This window comes from Gordionus sp. m RMFG-2023, chromosome 5, assembly GCF_954871325.1.
Source record: "Gordionus sp. m RMFG-2023 chromosome 5, tfGorSpeb1-WG-v2, whole genome shotgun sequence".
Taxonomy (NCBI): Eukaryota; Metazoa; Nematomorpha; class Gordioida; order Chordodea; family Parachordodidae; genus Gordionus; species Gordionus sp. m RMFG-2023.
This window is the reverse complement of record NC_088779.1, coordinates 30,812,273-30,834,219: the sequence shown is the minus strand read 5'-3', so window position 1 is coordinate 30,834,219 and position 21,947 is coordinate 30,812,273. Positions and strand designations below refer to the sequence as shown.

Genomic DNA, 21,947 nt, shown 5'->3' with positions numbered 1-21,947 from the left:
TTAGAAAAATCCTGGATACGCCAGTCAGTGGAGAGGATTTATTAAAAATGGAGGAGACCTTATTACAAATTGAAACTGCTAGTTTTTTTTCCAGCATTCAAATATTATAAAACCTTAAAGTAGATGTAAATGAAGCAGGCGTCTACGCAAGAATTTACCATCGAATGAAAGGGGGGGGGGATAATAAATTTTTTATCACTAATTACCAGAGTTGTTAAAGGATCTAGATACAAGTATCTAGATATAAAAATGTGGTATCTGTATCTAGATAGATTTTTGATTAAGATATTGGTATCTAGATATTATTTTAGAAGATGTATCTGTATCTAGATCCATTTAAAAAGTATCTTTTAACAACTCTGCTAATTACTATAAAATGGTTTTATTTAGAGTTTTAGTTTAATTATATCGAATTATCGGATTTTTTTTAAAGAAAAATGGCCCAAGCTTTCACTGTCTAGCAGGAGTTAGAACATATTTCTTGCAAAATCAAATCTTCTAAACTTGCTTCAAAAAAATAATTTATTTGTAACTATTTTATTTTCAACTTTAAATCATTATCATCCTCTGTGAAGGTCATTAATAGGTATAAAAAAAATTTAACAAAGCATAATTTAGCATTGATTACAATGTATGTATTCTGGCAAACTAGCTTATAAAATTTATTTCTAAAAACATCCCCAAATCTCAATGTTTAACTTGTGATTCAGATATATCATTAAAAATTTATTTTGTCGCGATAGAAACATCTGTAATGTATAGCTTTTTTTGTACATCATTAAGAATAATAAATGTTAAACGGCTCTAAGCCAATATCATAGCCAAAAAAAAATTATTATGCAAGGCCTGGAGATTGTGTTTACAAGATGGGCAGAAAGGTTTGGACATCCATTACTAAAATCTAGACAATTTTAGATTACTAAAATCTAGACAATTTGAGTAATTTTTTGATTTTCTGCCTAAAAAATCTTGATTTAAAAATAAGCAGATGGACGCCGTTTTAGCAATACTAAGTTAGAATAAAATTTGCTTAATAAAAGTCCCCCTTTATGAAACGTTTAACATTATTATTCAAGATTTTTCCGGATGTTTTTAAAAGAAAAATATATAATTTAATATACTAATTCTCTAAGTAACATTCAAAATGCAAATGAATTCACTTTTAATTAATTAATTTTTTAAAAAATCACCTGTCAGCTGTTTTTTTTATTAAATATATATTTTATAAAGAAGAAATTAAAATTCATCCCTCATGATATTTTTTTTGGCAATTAGTTTTAATAAATAACTTAGTAAATTTTTAAGGACATATAAGTATATATATAAATAAAATTAAGTCCAAAAAATATGATTAATGTCATATTATTAATTATTAATTTTTAAAAAAGTATCGATTAATAATTAATTGTTACCTTTTAATTCTAAAATTCAAGGATTGTCCTAAACAAAAGTGAGGTAAAAAAAAATATATAATATCATACATATATATATTTCTTTACAAAAATATACCTCATCATAATTGTAAGTGTGTTATTCCAGAAGCTGTTAATTCCTCTCAAATATTCTGTTAAAAACTGATATAAACTTTGATATTTGAAATAGAGGTCTGCCATTGGGCCGGTTTTTCGCGCCATAACTCTACCCACCCAAAGTTTTAAAAATTTTTTTAACCCAAGCCCGCCAATCATAAAATTTAAATATGGACATTCTTTAAAAATTTTTAAAATTAATAATAATTTCAGTTTCACCATTACCCCTCTACAAAAATAAGTTTTATAATTTAGGAAAATATACTTATTATTATTAAGCATAAATAAAATATTCGATTTAAATTATGGATAATTTAATTTTGATCAAAATAAAAATATTTTTGAAAATAAATAAAAATTGATATTATTTATATGTAATTATAATGCATAAAATAATAAATGAATCGACATTTTCTAGGATTCGAACACGTTTTTCTTTTCTCTGAAGATCTTCCAGTAATGCTAGAGCCTCGCTTCAGAAGAAGCATTTATCTTGCTAGTCTTATTAGCTTTGACAAATCTTTTTTTTGCTATTTCCGCCAAAGTAGGATGCCATACCCGGCTTGAAGTTATATCCCCTCCCTCAAGTGAGATCTTCAAATAAAAATGAAATTAATAAATAATCAATTTTAAAAAAGAGTAATTTAAAAATTTAAATTATTTGTAAATATACATATCAAAACTGGTTATATTGAGCTTTAAATAATTTTGCTTAGGTCATTAGGTATGGCCCTTCCATCAGTAATGAATCCTCATCCTCCCAATCTGTTTGTGAGTTTAATTTTGACGCGGAAGCTATTTGTATTATAATATATTAGTCACCATTTAATATGGATTCTCCTTTGCTTTTTTTGGGGGAAACTGATAAAATCAGATCCGCCGACAACATTCTCAGTAGTCCGAACTTTTGGTAATAAAAAAATATTGAAATTTTATAGAAGCATATGGATTAAAATTATTTTTAGCTGGAATTTGATCTAAATTTTTGTCATTTTCATCTCATTCGAAATTATCTCAATAATTGACAATATTTATCGTAATTTTGAAATTAAGTTTTAATATTAAATGTGAAGACTCCTGGAGCAGGTTTGAGACGGCATCCGTGTAACCATATTTTTTAGCGAGGATTATTTTGAAAATACATTTTTAAAAAAAATTAACTCAATTTATAAAGAACAATGAAACAATAAACATTTTATGTTAGGGTCCACGAATGACAATATAATGATAATTGACTTTCATGTGACAACAAGCTATATTCTGGGTGATACATATATATATATATAAAATAAGAGATATTTGACAATAAATATATTTTCATTTATTTACGTCAAGATTAACATTTTTATATATAAAAAAATTTTAATAATCTTTTTAAAAATCTTTTTTAAAAAAAAACGCGACGATATGTACCGCGAAAAGGTGCAGATACCCTAGCGTTTTTTTTTTAAAAAAAACAATTTTATATTAAGAAAAACTTTTAGATGTCATAGTTTTTTTTATATCACTTAATTTTTTTTTATGGACAATATAACCCCGGTCTATTGAGGGCTTTACCAATTTTTTTTTTCAAGTACATAATATTCTTATTCATTTTTAAAATCAGGGAATAGACTATAACAATATTTGTCGATATTCAAACGTATGTTATACCTCCATTATAAATGGATACCATTCTTTTCGTTGACTCATATGCCACTCCAGCTTTCGTGTTGATGCTAATCGTCCTAACACTGTGTATTATATATCTCCTATTCAACCCTTATTACCTTGTAAGAAAGAGCGGGCTTTTATACCCCCGACCGATTTATCCCGTTTTTGGACATCAGTTGTCTTTAATGAAACACGGCTTTCAAATATGTTACTGCAATTGGCGCAATCAGCTGTACCCACCTAAAAATAGTGAGAATGTATCATCGAAGGAAGTCTATAAAATATACGCCGTATGCGAGGGTTTAAATTGCACCGTTGTTGTTTCCGATCCTCTGATACTAAAATTGGTGTTTGTCAGAGACTTTCACACCTTCCCCAATCGACGACTCCTAATTTTGCATCAAAAATGTTTGACCAAAGCGGTGATAGCTCAGCCTTACCGGGAGTGGAAAATAAATCGTCAAAATCTGGTGGGAACATTTACCACTTCCATGATAAAGCAAATGCTGGTTGACAATGTGCGTTGCACCTTAGACTTAGTGGAAAAGGCTGGATCGATGACTGAAGATAGTCTTAATCTTTCGGAAGGGCTGCCAAAGAAAAGTTATAAAATGAGCGATGACGAATCTTATACAAAACAAAGAAATCATGATCCGAAAATTTCGGCCGAAAAAATAATAGATAGCAGCTGTCAATCGAAACAACAAAATACGCGTTACCCATTTAAGATTGACGGGAAGACCCCCTTCGAAACAAAACCGTTGTTCGGAATTTACGCTATCGACATCATGACCAGGAACTCTTTCGGTTTCAAATTAAAGTTTGGAACACGTGACCACGCAAAATTCATGGAAAGCACTAGGGAAATATTTACGTACCAAATGCACAGATTTATCATTCTAAGCTGGCTTAAGCCGATTGTATATCTCATCTCCTGCCTGTTGAGGATTTCTTTTGTGGGTGAGCCATCTCTCATCTACATTAGAGATGTCATTAGGAAGTTCGCTGGCCTAAGACAAGACGCTTTCTTCAATCGGTAAAATAAGAATGTATTTTAAGAATTATTTTTAGGGTTAGGGTTAGGGTTAAGGTTAGGGTTAGGGTTAGGGTTAGGGTTAGGGTTAGGGTTAGGGTTAGGGTTAAGGTTAGGTTAGGGTTAGGGTTAAGGTCAGGGTTAGAGTTAGGGTTAGGGTTAAGGTTAGGGTTAGGGTTAGGGTTAGGGTTAAGGTCAGGGTTAGGGTTAGGGTTAGGTTAGGGTTAAGGTTACGATTAGTATTGAAAATTACATCATATCATTGTTGCATGATGTCCTTTTTGAGAGATATAATGTTTAAAAAATCCCGGTCACCCTTTTTCGCTACTTAAATTGAAAGATAACACTATCCTATTTTTTTTTTAGTAAATTCACCATGTCTCTCAGCTAATTGTCCTTATTATGTGAACAAATATTTTGTCGTAAAAAAATGGTTCAATATTACGAAAATTAAATAAATGATATCAGTTTTTGTAGTGTTTTGTATAATGATTTTGAACACCCATTAATTAAACTGAGTCGTTTAGAAATAATCACATCCCCAACACACACACTTAAATTCAATAATTAACATGAAAAAAATTTATACATTAGGAAAGACCTGTATCAGATTATGCTAAACGCGGCTAAAAGGAATTTTCAAAATGAACGTCGCGATAACTCGTTAGTCGATCGTATCAAAGGTTGTCCTTTCGTCAATTATTTGACAAAAAGTGACAATAAAAATATGATCGATTATGACATGGAGAACGTGGAGGCGAATTCGATATTCATTACATTAGCCACTTACGAAACATTGTCAACGGCTCTGTCCTGGGTCGTCTATCACCTAGCCCAGAATCCCGGCATGCAAGATCTTATATACCAAGAAATCGTAGCGGAATTAGGAAGCGCATCTCTTCATAAGTTAAATAATATATTTAAAAATGTTAAGCGAAAACCTCTTAGGATTTCTATCTTCACTCGGTATCAACCCGGTTATCTTGTATAGGAAGGTTAAGCTTACATTTAAAACAATTGCTGAAATGTTTTCTCTGACAGAGATTTTTATTTAACACAATAAGCTATTTTCATTAAAACTATCAGAAACATGCTCTCGTAATAAAGTTATATTTTATTAGTTTTATTAGGGAGGCTTATAATTATCCAAGACTAACTTATAAAGAATTTGATAAGTTCTGTTTGGATTAGAACAATATCATAAATTTAGCATTGAAAACTGTATTTCATTCCATTTAGGGAAGATGAAACTAATATGGTATCTAGCGTGAGCAATGACGATGATAGTGAAATACTAATGAGTGAACATGATTCTCCTAATAGGAACAGCAGATATGATAAAGAAGAATTTCCGAATTCCGAGTATTCCAAAGTGAATTACCACTTCCTAAAACGTTTAAAATATACAGATATGTTTGTGAAAGAAGTCCTTAGACACGATCCACCCGTGGCTATCATAAATAGGGTGGCTAATGAGGATTATACCCTACCGCTTAAAGATAGTAGAATAAAGATTCTTAAAGGAACGCTGATCAATGTACCAATTTACGACATACATCATGATCCAGAATATTGGCCTGATCCTGATATCTTTGATCCGGAAAGATTTAGCATCGAAAATAGGTAAAAAAATTAATTTAATCTAATAATTAGCAAAGGATCCCTTGAGATTTAAGATTTTTTTCAAAATATAACTAGATTTATATATATATTTTTTTAAATATAATTAACCCTACACTTCATCAATCTACACAATCAAAACCTTTTATTCATGGATAAGTCTAGAGAAGCAAAAAAATTCTTATCATTTATGTTTTTTTTTGTAAATTTATATCAGCTATAACAAATATGCCTATCTGCCGTTCGGATTAGGGCCTCGCAACTGTGCAGCAGAAAAATACGCTATGTTAACTATGAAGACATTTCTAGCTGTCGTTTTGCAGAAAGTTGAATTTAGAAAGTGCCCCAAGACCTTGGACAGTTACACGCCCTACGAAACCGCTTTCCAAAAGAGCGAGTTCCATTATCCAGAATGCGGAATATGGTTAGTGGCTCATCCCAGAGTTTAATATTTAAAATTGAATGTTCTTTTATTATGTACATAGAATATTACATAATGATTATTTTCTATTTATCTATCTATCTATCTTTCTTTCTTCTTCTTTCTCTTTCTTTCTTTCTTTCTTTCTTTCTTTCTTTCTTTCTTTCTTTCTTTCTTTCTTTCTTTCTTTCTTTCTTTCTTTCTTTCTTTCTTTCTTTCTTTCTTTCTTTCTTTCTTTCTTTCTTTCTTTCTTTCTTTCTTTCTTTCTTTCTTTCTTTCTTTCTTTCTTTCTTTCTTTCTTTCTTTCTTTCTTTCTTTCTTTCTTTCTTTCTTTCTTTCTTTCTTCTTTCTTTCTTCTTCTTTCTTCTTTTTTTTCTTTCTTTCTTACATAAAATTATTTGTATCAATTATCAAGTATTTTACATAAACTAAATAAAATTTCACCCTTATTTATAATCAATTTGGGATATGTAACTATTAAAATATTAGTTTTATGAATTAAATCGCCACTGAAATCTAACGAGCTGGATTCATTCCTAGATTTGAACATCTATAACCTCGAAATCTCCAAAAATTGTAGAATATCTGATAAGGGAATTTTCATTAATTTTAAAAATAAAAAATTTCAACTATCCTCACAATGGCGTTTCTCGGAGATCCATAGTCACAACTTTCAATCTAATTAGTTTAAATTTTTATTCGTAAAAACAACTAAAATTGGGCAAATGATGAAGTCTTAGTAATAAACTCCGTCAGGGTTGTTTAAGTAATAGTCAAGTTTTTGCATTAGAAAAAAAAACTATAAAAAATTTTGTTAAATAAAAGTCAAATTTTATCATAATTACAATAAGACCTTTGTTCTGTATTTGACTTAATTTTTGTTAAAAGAAGGTGAATATTTCAATTTAGAATAACTTTATTTTCAAGTATTAATCCAGAATAATATATTATATAAAGATCACATCGAATATATACCTATCGTAAATCAATTTATGGTAAATAAATTGTGGCTAAAGGCTTCGTATATAAAAATACAATAATCTATTATTACGTTTAAAAAGTAATATCGATTAAATATATTAAGAAATTATATTAAGAAATAATAGCGAACATGCAACAATTTTGATACTTAATTGCTTTTTAGTATAGGATAGGCTAACAAGTTTTCCCACTAGGAAACCCTATTTTGGGTTAGTTGTAAATATTTTCCATATTTTATTCTCTTTTTTTCTTTCAATGTTTTTATTTTCCATTTAAAGACAGATATTTTTTTTTAAAAAAAACTTCCAAGTTCAAAATTTAAGAAAGAATATTTTTTATAGAAGAAATGTCGTCACGGTTATTATTGTAATAAAAAAAAAATTAATATCTAGAAAAATTTAAATAGATAAGAGGGCATATCAGATTGATTCTCCTGCACAGAGTCTGACAAATATATAAATACGCTTTTTTAAATAAAAAGTGTTAGAGCATTGTTTGGTAGAATTTATTAACCATTGAGATCAGAAATGTAGGCTAGAATCAGGTCAGTAAAAAAAAATATATTTGCTAAAGCCAATTTGAAAATTAGATTTTGTTAAGCCCCCCCCCTAAATATAATCTTTAACACCATCTATGAAAATAAATGTTATCGATTGAAGATATAAACAATTTCATTTATAGTTTTATTATTATTTTTGAACATCGCCGTATGTTTTATTTATAAAAATGAGGGCCATAATATAGGAAGTTCATAATGTTTCAAAAATAATTTCAAGTATATGCTTATAAGCATGTTCAATTCAGTGTTTTATATCTTTATATAGGTATAAATTATTTTTTTAAATCCAATTTGGATTAGCCTTTCTTGTTCAGAGGGTTAGAGAGACGAGTGACGAAGCAGGTTCAGTATCCATCTACTCTTGAAATTATTTCAAAAAAGAGAACAGTTATCTTAGAAGTGAAGGGATAGTAATGTAACAAATTGCTAAAGTAAGAAATTTTAATTAAGTGTGAAGGCACCCTGAAGCATGTAAGGGGTTGCTAAAAATAATGATCATTTGATTTTATATATAAAACCTAACTGTATATTTATTATCATATTTCATCCAAGAACCAACAAGGAAACATTGAAGGTATAATAAATTAATAAAATTTATGAGATAATGAATTAAAAGTTAACAAAAAATAAAAGTAAAATTAAAATGTGAAAAAAAGTACAGAATCTCCACAATGATATAGCATATATTATAATCCTGAATATATTATTTGCGTAATAAAAATATTTAAAAACGCTTGTAAAATAGGTATAATTTAATTTTTCTAATTCCATACCACATAATATTCACCCTCTTCTAGGTAATATACTAACTTTATTAAGGATATTTCTCCAGAATAGCAAAATAATAATTTAAAATAGCAATAAGGAATGAAAAAAAATATTATAGAAGTTGAGATGATTATGATTATGTTAAATAAACAAATCCCATATAATGAAAGTACCCCGAACTAACAAAGGAGCGTATCATGCTTCATGCTCCTCCTGTTGTTAGAGGTTTATAAATCTAATATAGACAAAATAATAGCCATCTTATAATAAATAATTAATAATTAATCTATAATTTATATTTTCAACTATTTTCTATTACAAAAAAAAAATTAATATAATTAAAGAGTTTAAAATTATTTCAAATTATTTCCAATAAATTTTTCTGTATTTTTTGTATATAACGAAATAGTAAATATAACTTAAAAATAGATTTGATATAGCACACTTGGGCGGATTCGCAAATTTAACAATTACAGCAGAAATATTCTTCTGAGTTGCAATAATCGTGGCAGAATAATGTCCTATCTTATAGCATTAAAGTTTAATAAATATATTATAAATTAGAAAATCTGCAAAAGTAGGCCAGATTCTGTACCCGGCCCGGGCCTTAGATATTTTTTTTTAAAATATATCTAAATTTATCGATTGTATGTTGAATTTTTTGTTTAAAATAAAAAATATGTGATTTTATATATAGAAAGTAGACGCCATATTACATATATCGTTTATTTTGAATAATTATAAAAAAAAAATTAATTTCTATATTTAAATAAATTCTGGCCGGGTTTCGGGAATGGTCGGGCAAAATTCTATAATTTCAGGCCGGTCCGGACTTGATTAGGCCCGATGCATAAAAAAATAATTTTACCATGCGTTGCTAAATATTCGAGTTGTCTGCGTAATTCCCTGCTATTTGGATCATCTTACAAAAATAAATATGAATAGAATATATATGATTTAGCACACAAAATTACAGATAGTGGTAGGGCAGTCACTCATGATCATTGCGATAGTCAGCGCATATAAAAATCCTATCAGGTAGAAAATTGTGTTCATTCTTAATAACAATTATGTTTTATATATGGAGAAAAAATCTCTCTTTTTATACACAAATTTCAAAAAATAATCTCTAATTAACAATTATTATCAAAATTACGAGATATTTTTAAAAAAAAATAATAATTAAAAAAGAAACAAAATTTTATTTACTTAAAACTGTCATAAATAATTTTGACAATTTTTAATTTATTGGAAAGGCTCTTCATTTTTATTAAAAACTATAAATAACTTTTCTTTTCTTTTCTTTTCTTTTCTTTTCTTTCTTTCTTTCTTTCTTTCTTTCTTTCTTTCTTTCTTTCTTTCTTTCTTTCTTTCTTTCTTTCTTTCTTTCTTTCTTTCTTTCTTTCTTTCTTTCTTTCTTTCTTTCTTTCTTTCTTTCTTTCTTTCTTTCTTTCTTTCTTTCTTTCTTTCTTTCTTTCTTTCTTTCTTTCTTTCTTTCTTTCTTTCTTTCTTCCTTCCTTTCTTTCTTCTCTTCCTTCCTTCCTTCCTTCCTTCTAAAACAAAATCATTCATATCAATAATCACCGCTCATTCTTTCGTATAATAGACGATAAAATTTGGTAAATTAAAAGGATTTAAAATAAATTCATATATTTTTTAAAAGTGATTATAATATTTCTTTATTAGTTATTTTCTTCCAAAATGCAATTCAATTATAGTTTACTAAAAATTTAAAAAAATACAATAAGCCAAACGAAAATGATATACATTAATAAACACAATATTGGAATACTACTTAATTATGGATATTTCTCTAGCATACCAAAATAAAATTTAAAATAACATTATGGAATATAAAAAAAAAATATTCCATAAAATGAAAGTACCTACCACGGTTAACAAAGATGCTTATTTTGCTACATGCTCTTCATGATGTTAAGGTTTTAAAATCTAATATATAAAAAAACAATAAATAATAGTTTTTTATTTTAAAATAATTAATCTATATTTCACTATTTTTTTAAAAATAACTAAATTAGAAATGACAAAAATTTTATTTACTTAAAACTGTCTTAAATAATTTTGCCAATTTTTAAATTAATTGAAAAAGCTCTTCATTTTATTTTAAAAATACTGTAAATGATGTATCTCTTGAATTCGATAAAATTGTATAAACAATACACAATTATAGTTGAAATATATTTTAAGGTTACTTTTTGTTTGTTCTCTTTGGACACTTCAAAATGAAATGTGTATTTTTTTTGGAACCAATCAAAACCATTAATTTTGCCTTTGGAAATATATAGCATAACATATATATTTTAGATTTAAAAAGTCTTATTAAAAAAAATTATTAATTTTTACACTAAACATTTTATTTGTCATATTTTAAACTCCTACGAAACAGTTGAATATAATAATACTTCCATGCAGGGCCGCAACCAGAAATTAATAATGGTAAAGGAAGACACTGAAAGGCCCGATACTTTTATACAAGCTCATAAGCATAGTAGTAATACTTGTTTAATTTATCAATTATGGAATATTAATTATGGAATTAATCCTCCCTATATTTTATAGTAAAATTGGGTATCGTTTTAAAATAATTAAAATTTATTTTAGCGAATCTTGAGCCTGGCGCGGTTTCTGTATCAAATGACCACGTCTTAAGGTGAAAGTCTACATCGATATTCTAGAGAGGATATTTGAGCAGTGTAACTAACAATTAGTTTCTGCGAGAACTTCCCGTTTTAAAGAGATTTGTTTCATCATTTTTAAAAAATCTGACAAAGAAAATTGACTAAGCTAGGTTAAGAAACTATGAACCTTGGTGACAAAAATATATTTATTTTTACTCAATTAAAAAAGTAACGAGAGATTTTTTTAATGTATCTGATAATTGGAATTTATGTATCTTTTTTTTTAGTTCAAGATACCCTTGCTTCCTTCTTAGTTACCCATTTCTCTATGGCTTAATCTAAAAGTGTTGGCTAAAATAATGATTAATTTCATAGATAAGAATTACCGATATTATTATCATATTTTATCCAAGACCAACGAAAAACATTAATGATATAATGTGAAAACTTAAAAAATTCCCAAAAAATATCGGTACAAAATATTAAAAATTATTTCGCATCTATTATAATAATCCTCAAAAAACGTCAATCAAATTTAGCCAATAGTGTTCATTTAAAAAAAATTTGTCCAATAAAAATGATTATAGTGTAATCGGTCCAATAGTAATGATGTAACAACCTTGACAATCATTCAATTTTATAACACATTTTACCATCTTCACTTTATAATGTTTTTTTAATAGTTTATATAGTTAACCTACAGGAAACGTTAATATATTGGAATATTTTCAAGTCTTTTAAAATTGGCTTCAAAGAAATTTAAACTTCAAACTGGGTAGAATAAATGATAGTTTTAATGTCATAGTATGTCACTAGGAATTGGGGTAAACAATTTTATTATCAAAACTGATTTTAAAGTGTACTATGATAAACATTTTAAATATTTTAAGTTTTTTAAAACTTAAATGTGTCCAAAGTGTTGTTATTAATTTGTGAAAATTTTAAGGATTTTTTAAAACATTTTGGATGCAGCTTAAAATAAAATTTTAGTTAATTATTATTCAATAAATTTTTTGGGTTTAAAGAAAAGTTATTTGGAGAATATAATATTATTTCTTAAAATAATAAAAATAAAATTTGGTATCTATCCTATCTCCAGTTTTGGAATAATAATAAAAATGATTATTTTAGAAAGGAACTATTAAATATACACATTAATTTCATATAAAACCTACACTTATCATAAAAAATTATATGCTTTTAAGACCTTCATAAATACTCTTTTAAACAAAGACCTTCTATCATAGATTTAAATCAAATATGAGGTCAACCTGAATCTCACAAAAACTCTATGGTGGTAACCATTGGCTAAAATCCAGCGTCTTAATTTATTAGGTATACATAGCAATTAAGATTGATTGTTAAGGGATAAGTTAAAAGAGTATTTATGAAGGTCTTAAAACATTTAAATAATTTTTTATTATAAATGTAGGTTTTATATGAAATTCATGTGTATATTTAATAGTTCCTTTCTAAAATAATCATTTTTATTATTATTCCAAAACTGGAGAGAAAGTATATACCAAATTTTATTTTTATAATTTTAAAAATTATTATTCTATTCTCCAAATAACTTTTCTTTAAATCCAAAAAATTTATTGAATAATAATTAACTAAAAATTTTATTTTAAGCTGCGTCCAAAATGTTTTTAAAAAATTAATATTTTCACGAATTAATAACAACATTTGGACACATTTAAGTTTTAAAAAAATTAAATATTCAAAATGTTTAATATGATTCAATTATTAATTATTTATTAAAAGATATGAATTGTATTTATTATTATATATTACCTTTCAGTTATTAATCTTTATATGATCTTATTATTTGATAATAGTTATATTTAAATTTTATTTTTATACTTAATAAATAAATATATGTTGTAAATAATTGTATCAATATTTAATAAACAGTTGGAAAACTAATAATAACTTTTATTTTAAAGATAATCTTTCCATAAAATATATATAAATTATTATATTTGAGTTATGTAATAAAATTATAATAGAAATGATATAATATCTTTTAAGAGTAGGAATAGGAATATTTTTATTAATAACTGTAGGGTTTTAATTTTCTTTGTTGGCATTATCTTGATCTAGCTATTATTCAATAATAAATAACATAGTAACATAATGTACAGAATCATTAGAAATAGGGATAGAAATTTAATTAAGGTATGATGCAATTAATTTTATATACATATATAAAATAATACTGTTCCAAGATGTCAATTTTTAGATTCCTAAAATAATAAACTATTTTATATTTTTTCCTTTTAATATTTTACATTTGTCTGTCAATTTTAAAATTGACTCAGAATATTTGGTAATATCATCAATATTTTCTTTTAACCATACATAATGTTTGACATATTGTAGATCCTTATTTTCCAGCACCTTTTAATGTTAAGATCTGAGTTATTGTAATATATTTATAGTATGGTTTAAGAGAAAATTGACAGATATTCCAAGTGAAATTGCAGAGATTATTAGCAGTGTATTATTTTGAAGGATAAAATAAAGAATTAAATAATTTTTTTAAAATTGTCCACATACTAATTCTACAATTACCATTAAATAATTCAATCTATTATAATATAGTGTTGTATATTTTCTCATAACTTTATAATTGTAGAATGTATGTTATTCATAATTTATTATAACATTTTTGATGAAATGTATAACATTTTTGATGAAATGTATAACATTTTTGATGAAATGTATAACATTTTTGATGAAATGTATAACATTTTTGATGAAATGTATAACATTTTTGTTTTACTTATATATAATTTGACTATGATTGTAGTTAACCTCCTAATATCTTTTTATTTTTTCTATTGTAATTTAATATCAATTTATTAAATTTAATTTTATAATTTGTAACTAAATAATAAATCATTTGGAAAGATGGTGGTTTGTTTAAAATTTAAATTAGGATGAACATATTTTCAGCATGGTACTTTAATGTGTATTCATGAATTTTATATAATGATAGGAAATCAGATATTTCCCCTTCATTTGATGATAATTTTAAAAAATTTACCCAATTAATATATAGATATATTAGACAGATTTAATTCTTATAAACCTCTTATATTCTTCATGATCCAAGGAAAAAATTAATTGTTCTGAATTTTCCTGGGCTTGGTAAATATTTTTCACAATTAATTTTGACTTGGACGTAGCTTGCTAAACATTTTTCAAAAAATTTATTAATTTTAAATATGGGCTAGAAATTAGCCTGAAATTTCTTTTGAAGACATGGCCAGGCCTGATCAAAAACTAAGGCCCATACAACTTTTATATTCTGATTGTATTTTTAAATGCATTGTGACTTTTTATATATTTTATTTCAATTCTCAACCACCAAAATTATTATGGTCTTTGGCAGGTTTGAGAAAATTTTCCCAAGTGCGTGGACCTGGCTTGGGAATTTTTTTAATATTAGGGCATAGGTGTTATATTTAACACTTAAATATTATTTTTAAAAATAGTATTCACTCTTAGTCTAAATGGGTTGGCCTTGGTCTGAAGTAGGTGTGAGATTAAGATAGAATAAAAAATAGATAAGTTTTTTAGAGATTTACCTATCTCCAGGTTTGGGAAAAAATTTTGAAAATTATTATGAGTTGGACTGGGCTTGGAAAATATTTTTATAAATTATATTGGGCTGGGCTTGGGGAAAATTATGAGCTTGGACGTTTGATAATTTTTTTATTATTAACTATGGGTCAGACATTGGCCTTAATCAAGTTATTTTGCACATAAAAATTTGATTATTATTGTATTTTTAAATTCATCATGATTATTTAAATGTTTTATTTCAGTTCTCAACTATCAAAATTATTATGATCTTTCATTGGGCTTGGATGAATTTTTCAAAATTATTACGGCTTTATACTTTACCTGGGAATTTTTTTTAATATTAAATATTATGTATAAATGATCATTAAATTTAACATATTGGTATTATCAAGTAAAAGCTTTAAATTTATTCTTACACAAACAATAGTAAATAGTCTTAGTTTTAATGGAAACCTGGCCTGAAGGGGGGAGGGGATAAAAAGAATAAAATTGGATATAATTTCCAAATAACAGCTAACATCTAGCATAAATATAAGATGATAATTCTCATTCCCCGCCATTTTTGACGGGCTATCTCTTAGTTATAATATAATCCTGAACATATAATTTGATAAAATCGTATTTAAATCTTTTAATATATTCCTAATTATTAATACCAATTCTAGAATAAATTTCATGTATATAACTAAACAAAATACAATATTTACTATAATTCTCAATAATATGGAAATTTAAAACGGAATAAATAAGTTTCAACTCTAAATAAATAAATATTTTTTTTTTATAGTCAGGTATTCCTTAAATTATTTAACACACATTGCATATTTATTACATTTCTATAAGCAAGGATAGGCATAAAAATAGTTTTGGAGCTTGTCATGTATAATAAAGACTGCATGGAATAAAAACTTTGAGCGGATTGGGATTAAATAAGATTTCTTACCGACCCAAGTCAACAAATGCTAAGATCTTATTGAATTTACCTTCCATATTAACTCCTATTTTAACAATTGATAAAGAGTTTAAAATTAACATATCCAAATTAAAAGTAATCATTCAAATTGATAAATACACAGTTACCCCTTATTCTTTCGTAGATGATATAGTTTAGAAAATGAAAAGGATTGTAAAAATTGATTTTTCTAATTAATAAATTAACATATTATTTTTGAAGTGGTATACTAAAATGCAATTGAACTAGTTTATTAAACTGTAGAAGAAAAACAATAAAACAATTAAAAATGATTTACTTTTAAAAAAATGGAATATATAATGAAATGAAGTGATTTATATAATATATAACAATATATTATATGATTACAAATAAGAAAATAATATATCCATATATTACTTTTACAAAAATCGTTTATCCATTTAATCTATTACATTAAAATTGTACCTTAACACCAAAAATTAACAAAATAGAATTTTATATTTATATTATTAGATTATAATATAGAAAAAATATTTATTATTTTACGCCAGCTCCTATGAATACTTACTTTATTAAGGATATTTCTCTAAGCTTACCAAAATAAAATTTATAATAGCAATAGCGAATACAAAATATTAGGGTGGCGATGATTATGAATATTTTAAAATAAACTAATCCCATAGAATAAAAGTATACCTCTACTGACAAAGGTGCGTATTATGGTTCATGCTCCTGTCGTTGTTAGGGGTACCAAATATAGTATAAAATAATACCAACTTGTTATTAAAAATAATTAATCAATAATTTATCTATTTATAAAACATAGTTATCATTGCAATAATTTATATAATAAAAGTTTTCTTTTATAAATTCTCCAAATTTTATTTTGTATATATATAAAATCTGACAGAATTACGGACATTTACAGCAGAAATATTCATTTGAAGTGCAATAATCGTGGCAGAATCTACTCTCACCTTTATAGCATTAAAGTTAATACTTATAAAAATAAATATTCATTTTTTTAAATTATTAAAATTTTATATAAAAACTATATTAAAACATTTTTAAGAAAAATATTATTAAAAAATGAACATAAAATTTGTAAATAATATAAAAAAAATTTTTACCAAATATTTCTAAATAAGTGCGCTGTCTGCGTAGTTCGTCGCTATTTGGATCAACTGACAAAATAAAAATGATAGAACATATGATTTAATAATATTACAGATATAGTTGGGACATCCCATAAATATTTGACTTAACATCAATATAATAATCAAAGTATATAAATATCCTAAAAGATAGAAATTTGTATTCATTTTTGTAACAATTATGTGTTAATATGGGGAAAAATTTTTCTCTTTTATATACTATTTTTAAAAAATAATCTAAAAATAACGATTATTATATTAAAATTTTATCAAAATTATGAGATGTGAGATATGAAGATATTTTTAGATCTAATTTTTTCAAAAATAACATAAATTAGAAAAATACAAAAATTTTATTTACTTAAAACTGTCATAAATAATTCTGCCAATTTTTAATTAATTGGAAGTAAATGATATATCTCTTGAATTAGATATAAATTGTATAAATACAATTATTGTTGGCCACTTCAAATTTTTATTTTTATTGGTAGGAATTTAAACTATAAATTTTGCCTTTTGGTATATAATGCATGACATATACATATTTCTGACTTAAACATGATCGAAAGATATAACAAAAAAAATTATTACACTAAATATTTTTTTTGGTCATATTTTGAACTATTACGAATAGTTGTATATATATGTAACTTTTATACAAACTCATAAGCATAGTAGGTAATACTAATATAATTTAATTTATCATTAGAATATTAATCATGGAATAATCTTCCTATATTTATTATATTATATGGTATTAAAATTATATAAATAAAATTGTTTTAAATAATTAAATTATGAAATGTGATTGATTGTTTTATAATTAATTGAAATTTATTTTAACACAACTAGAGGCTGGCCCGGTTTAAATATCAATGACCGTTATCTTAAGATGAAAACCTATATCGATTTCCAGATAAGAGCAATGTTATGAACAATTAATTTCTGAAGGTTGATGGTCAACTACCATGTATCGACCATGTCCATCAAGGATCGAGTATTCTGTTAAAAATAATGATTAATGATTATTGTTACTATAATTGTCATTAGGTTCGCGCAAATATGAATTAAATGCTTTTACAATACATATTTATACAATGCACAACTTAAAAGAAAATTAAAAAATTTGAAAATAGTGATGTAATACAATAAATGTCTTTTAACAGTTCATCTTTGAGACCTTAATGAAACAAATTTCTCCTCACCGTCATATGAGTGCCAAAATTTTAACTAAATCAATTTTGCATTTGATTTATTTTAAAAAAATATATTAAAATAATAATTTTAATATTTATATAATCAATTTTATTATATTTTCATATATTGTTTTAAATTTTAATTTAATATTATTATTGGAAATTAAAATTTTTATTTAATTAACTCCATCTACAATATAATTTATTATCGATTTATAATTTATATATAAAAAAAATAATAAACACAGATTCATATGCCAGAAGAAAAATAAAAAATTTTATAAAAACATATTTAATAAATATTTATCATATTTTTTTGTTTTTACATATTTGTCAAAAAGTGAATTTAACCTATTTTTAAAAAAGGTTGTTTTTATATATTTTAACCTTGAGAATGATATTTCAATGTTTACAGTAACAATTAATTAAATGATATGTAATTAGCAGAGTTGTTAAAAGATACTTTTTAAATGGATCTAGATACAGATACATCTCTAAAATAATATCTAGATACCGATATTTTAATCAAAAATCTATCTAGATACAGATACAGATACCACATTTTTATATCTAGATACTTGTATCTAGATCCTTTAACAACTCTGGTAATTAGTATTTATCATATAAAAGTTTCTATTAGTGTTTATTAAATTACCCTAATTTTGACCATCTCTAATGTGGCTCAGTCAAGCATTTAGCTTAAAAAAAATTGAATTAAGCTTCTAAGTTGAGTTTCAACTTGACGATTTGAATTGAATATTTTTGGATATATACATAGCTACGCTGTTTTATAGTTAACCTAAGTTAGGTAGTTTAAAGAACACTAGTTTTTATACGACTGAATTTACGAATCGTGATAATAAATACCAAAAATACAACTAACGTGAATTTATCAAGATTTATGTTAGCCCAAATATTTTATATAAATAAAGGTTTGTTATTTCTTCGAAAAATATTAATATATATATATATATATACAAATCAAAAAAAAGGAAATAATCTTACCAATTAGAAATATTTTATCACAAAAGGAAATGTTCTAACAGGTTCGATTAAAAATGGGAAAAGTTTCATAGAAAAAAATAAAATTTTCGGAAAAGGTTCAACCATATAAAAGAGAAAAAAAATTTGCTGGACATCTTCGGGAGCTTGATTAGCGAACACATCCTCTGAACCTGTGTATCATTTTGAATGACTTAGAAACCTTTTACTATATATCATAAGATATCTTTAATAAAAATATAATTCCCTGAAGGAACGATTAATATATTTGTGTGAACTACCTTGATTTCCTCTTCTAGTTAAATCTTTTCGCATAGCTTAAAATCGAAATTATTTTATAAGCAAGTTTTAGTATGCAAGATTTAAACCACGGGCATTTTCTTTGAATTTTAGAAACACAAAAAGTTCTGTTCAAGTTATATCGAAGGATCCTAATATGCATCCATATAACCGAATAGCTCTGTAGAGACATGTTAGTAATTTAGTACGATGACACTACCAAGGTAACCCCTATTACAGGAGAGGGTGGAGTTGTGAAATAACGTAATTAACAGGAGCACATCATTTTCATTCAATAGCATTATGAACATTTATTATACTCACTATTGTTTTAAAAAATTTTGCATACACTAGCGTATTCCCTCTCATTCTACTATGTCTCGAATAAAATATATAATTTATATAATAAAATTGCAATATATTGTAATATATATTTATTGCGTAATATTTATATAGAAATATATATTTATATATATATATATATTTATTTAATTTATAGATTGCCTCGGTATACACAAATCCATAAATTTTTTTTATTAATTTTTTTAAAGAGATAAAATTAAAAAATGTAAATTGAAATTATCTAGTTCCTTTAAATAAAATTTTTATAGATACATATTGAATAAATGATGCAATCATATTGAATAAAATTGAAGATTAAAATATTCATCCTCACACCGAATTTTCTAGATCTTAGCAGTACAATAGCATGAGTAAGTACTTAGAATATCGTTGTATGTACATAGATTTTGTATAACATAATTTACTTTTAATTCTTAAACTCTGCACCATTTATCTGATGATATAAATATGAAAAACTCCAGATATGAGCTCCTAGGCTTATAATTGATAATTGTTGCGTATCTAAAGCCTACTCCGACAATACATACAATTAAGTTCCCATTTTTTTTACATTTTATAACATTTATTAACATATGGTTAAATCAAAAATAAAATTGTAAATTCTCATTTTCAAAACATAAACATGCTTATTTTTTTAAAAAAAATTTTTTTAGTCCAACATCCGTTATTATAAAGAATGCCCGTATTAAATTTTTAAAATAAATGTGTGTATTATTTTATTTTATAAAAATATTACAATATAATAATAACATTTGATGCAAAATGAATATAACAAATATAGTAAAATTTAATTAATAAATTTTTAGGAGCGGTGTGTTCCCAATACCATCTTTCAATCACTTTTAAAATAAATGTGTGTATTTTATTTTATAAAAATATTACAATATAATAACATTTGATACAAAATGATTATAACAAATATAGTAAAATTTAATTAATAAATTTTTAGGAGCGGTGTGTTCCCAATATCATCTTTCAATCACGAATAATAAGTATAATTTTTGCAATAGATATTTCTTTTTAAAAATATTTGAATATAAAGAATGCTGATATTGAACGAGTTAAGGAGGTTGATAACTTGCCAATCGACGCTATCCGACTTGATTAGTAACTCTGTAAACATATATATTTTTTAGGTTAATATAATATGGTTTTGGTTTAGAGCATCAGGTTCTAAGATTTTTTTAGAGGAGGGAGAGGAAATGAATAACCACTATCAGGATTGATGAATTTATTTTATTTAATATCTATAGTTGATTACAATATATTTTCAACACGCAAGAAATTAGGAAATAACCCATACCGAATAAATATTTTAAACCATAAATACTCAATTTTTTGAATAAAACTTACCCTCCTTAACCAATAATGTATATTTTTGATGAAATCAAGTATGAATTAGGAATATAAAATTACTGAGCAATTAAATAACTATGCTAAACCCACCAGCTCATCTCATATTTGCCTTTGCGCCTGAATACGAAAACTTTATATTTAAACTAAAATATACAAATTATTTTTTTTTACCCGACACTGATTATGCTTAGAAACGATAAGTATTGTTTATCATTAGAATTAAAAAGTTTATACAACATTTCTTAAAAAATTATTTTTATCATATTTTTTAAAATATATATTTAAATCACAAATTTATTATAATTTAACCAGTTATTCTATTTAAAATTTTTGCTATTTATTCTTTAAATTGATAAATTAATATATCAGGTATAAGATCGTTAAATAAAAAAAAATTAAACTTACGGACATATGCAACATACATATTGATTTAGAATGCATTTATTGGAGCAGAACATTTCCAAATCTTTAAAGATTATAAAATTTGTTAATTTTGTTTCTAAATTTTACTAGTTCTTCTTAAATATACGAGCTGTTCATTCATTATATTATTCTGAGGATCATCTTGAAGATTTAAATAAAATTAATTATGAGCATATATATAAATAAGATTTATTTATATATATATATACATTGATAGCATCCCATGGCTCCATGAATTAAAAAAATATTAATTATAATGATAAAGGCTAATAAAAATCCCTCTAAATTAAAATTTTTAGTCATTTTTAATTATAATATATATATAAAACAAAATGGACAATCTCTATTTTTTATATACAATGTAGACCAGAGATGAGACATTATTAAAAAAATAATAAAAATTATAGTAAAATTGCATCATCATTACGATAATTTATATTTAAATT

At 25.0% G+C, this 21,947-nt stretch overlaps 1 protein-coding gene and 3 long non-coding RNA genes across 4 annotated transcripts; 1 reads left to right on the top strand and 3 right to left on the bottom strand.

Annotated features, from left to right (window-relative positions):
* Positions 1 to 3,193: 3,193 nt before the first annotated feature.
* LOC135930352 (cytochrome P450 3A24-like) lies at positions 3,194 to 6,364 on the top strand. The gene is made up of 4 exons (XM_065467135.1): positions 3,194 to 4,218; positions 4,810 to 5,121; positions 5,455 to 5,838; positions 6,053 to 6,364. The coding sequence occupies exons 1-4, from the start codon at positions 3,194 to 3,196 to the stop codon at positions 6,282 to 6,284; spliced, it is 1,953 nt and encodes a 650-aa protein (XP_065323207.1). The 3' UTR covers positions 6,285 to 6,364.
* Positions 6,365 to 8,587: 2,223 nt separating this feature from the next.
* On the bottom strand, positions 8,588 to 9,697 carry LOC135929621 (uncharacterized). The gene is made up of 3 exons (XR_010572620.1): positions 9,539 to 9,697; positions 9,433 to 9,486; positions 8,588 to 9,089 (listed from the first exon to the last, which is right to left on the bottom strand). It is a non-coding gene; the product is annotated as an uncharacterized LOC135929621 (long non-coding RNA).
* Positions 9,698 to 15,981: 6,284 nt separating this feature from the next.
* Positions 15,982 to 17,163, bottom strand: LOC135929623 (uncharacterized). The gene is made up of 3 exons (XR_010572621.1): positions 16,957 to 17,163; positions 16,859 to 16,912; positions 15,982 to 16,705 (listed from the first exon to the last, which is right to left on the bottom strand). It is a non-coding gene; the product is annotated as an uncharacterized LOC135929623 (long non-coding RNA).
* A 3,195-nt stretch (positions 17,164 to 20,358) lies between these two features.
* On the bottom strand, positions 20,359 to 21,869 carry LOC135929669 (uncharacterized). Its single transcript, XR_010572629.1, has 4 exons — positions 21,711 to 21,869; positions 21,589 to 21,642; positions 21,484 to 21,544; positions 20,359 to 20,835 (listed from the first exon to the last, which is right to left on the bottom strand). It is a non-coding gene; the product is annotated as an uncharacterized LOC135929669 (long non-coding RNA).
* Between the last annotated feature and the right edge of the window lie 78 nt (positions 21,870 to 21,947).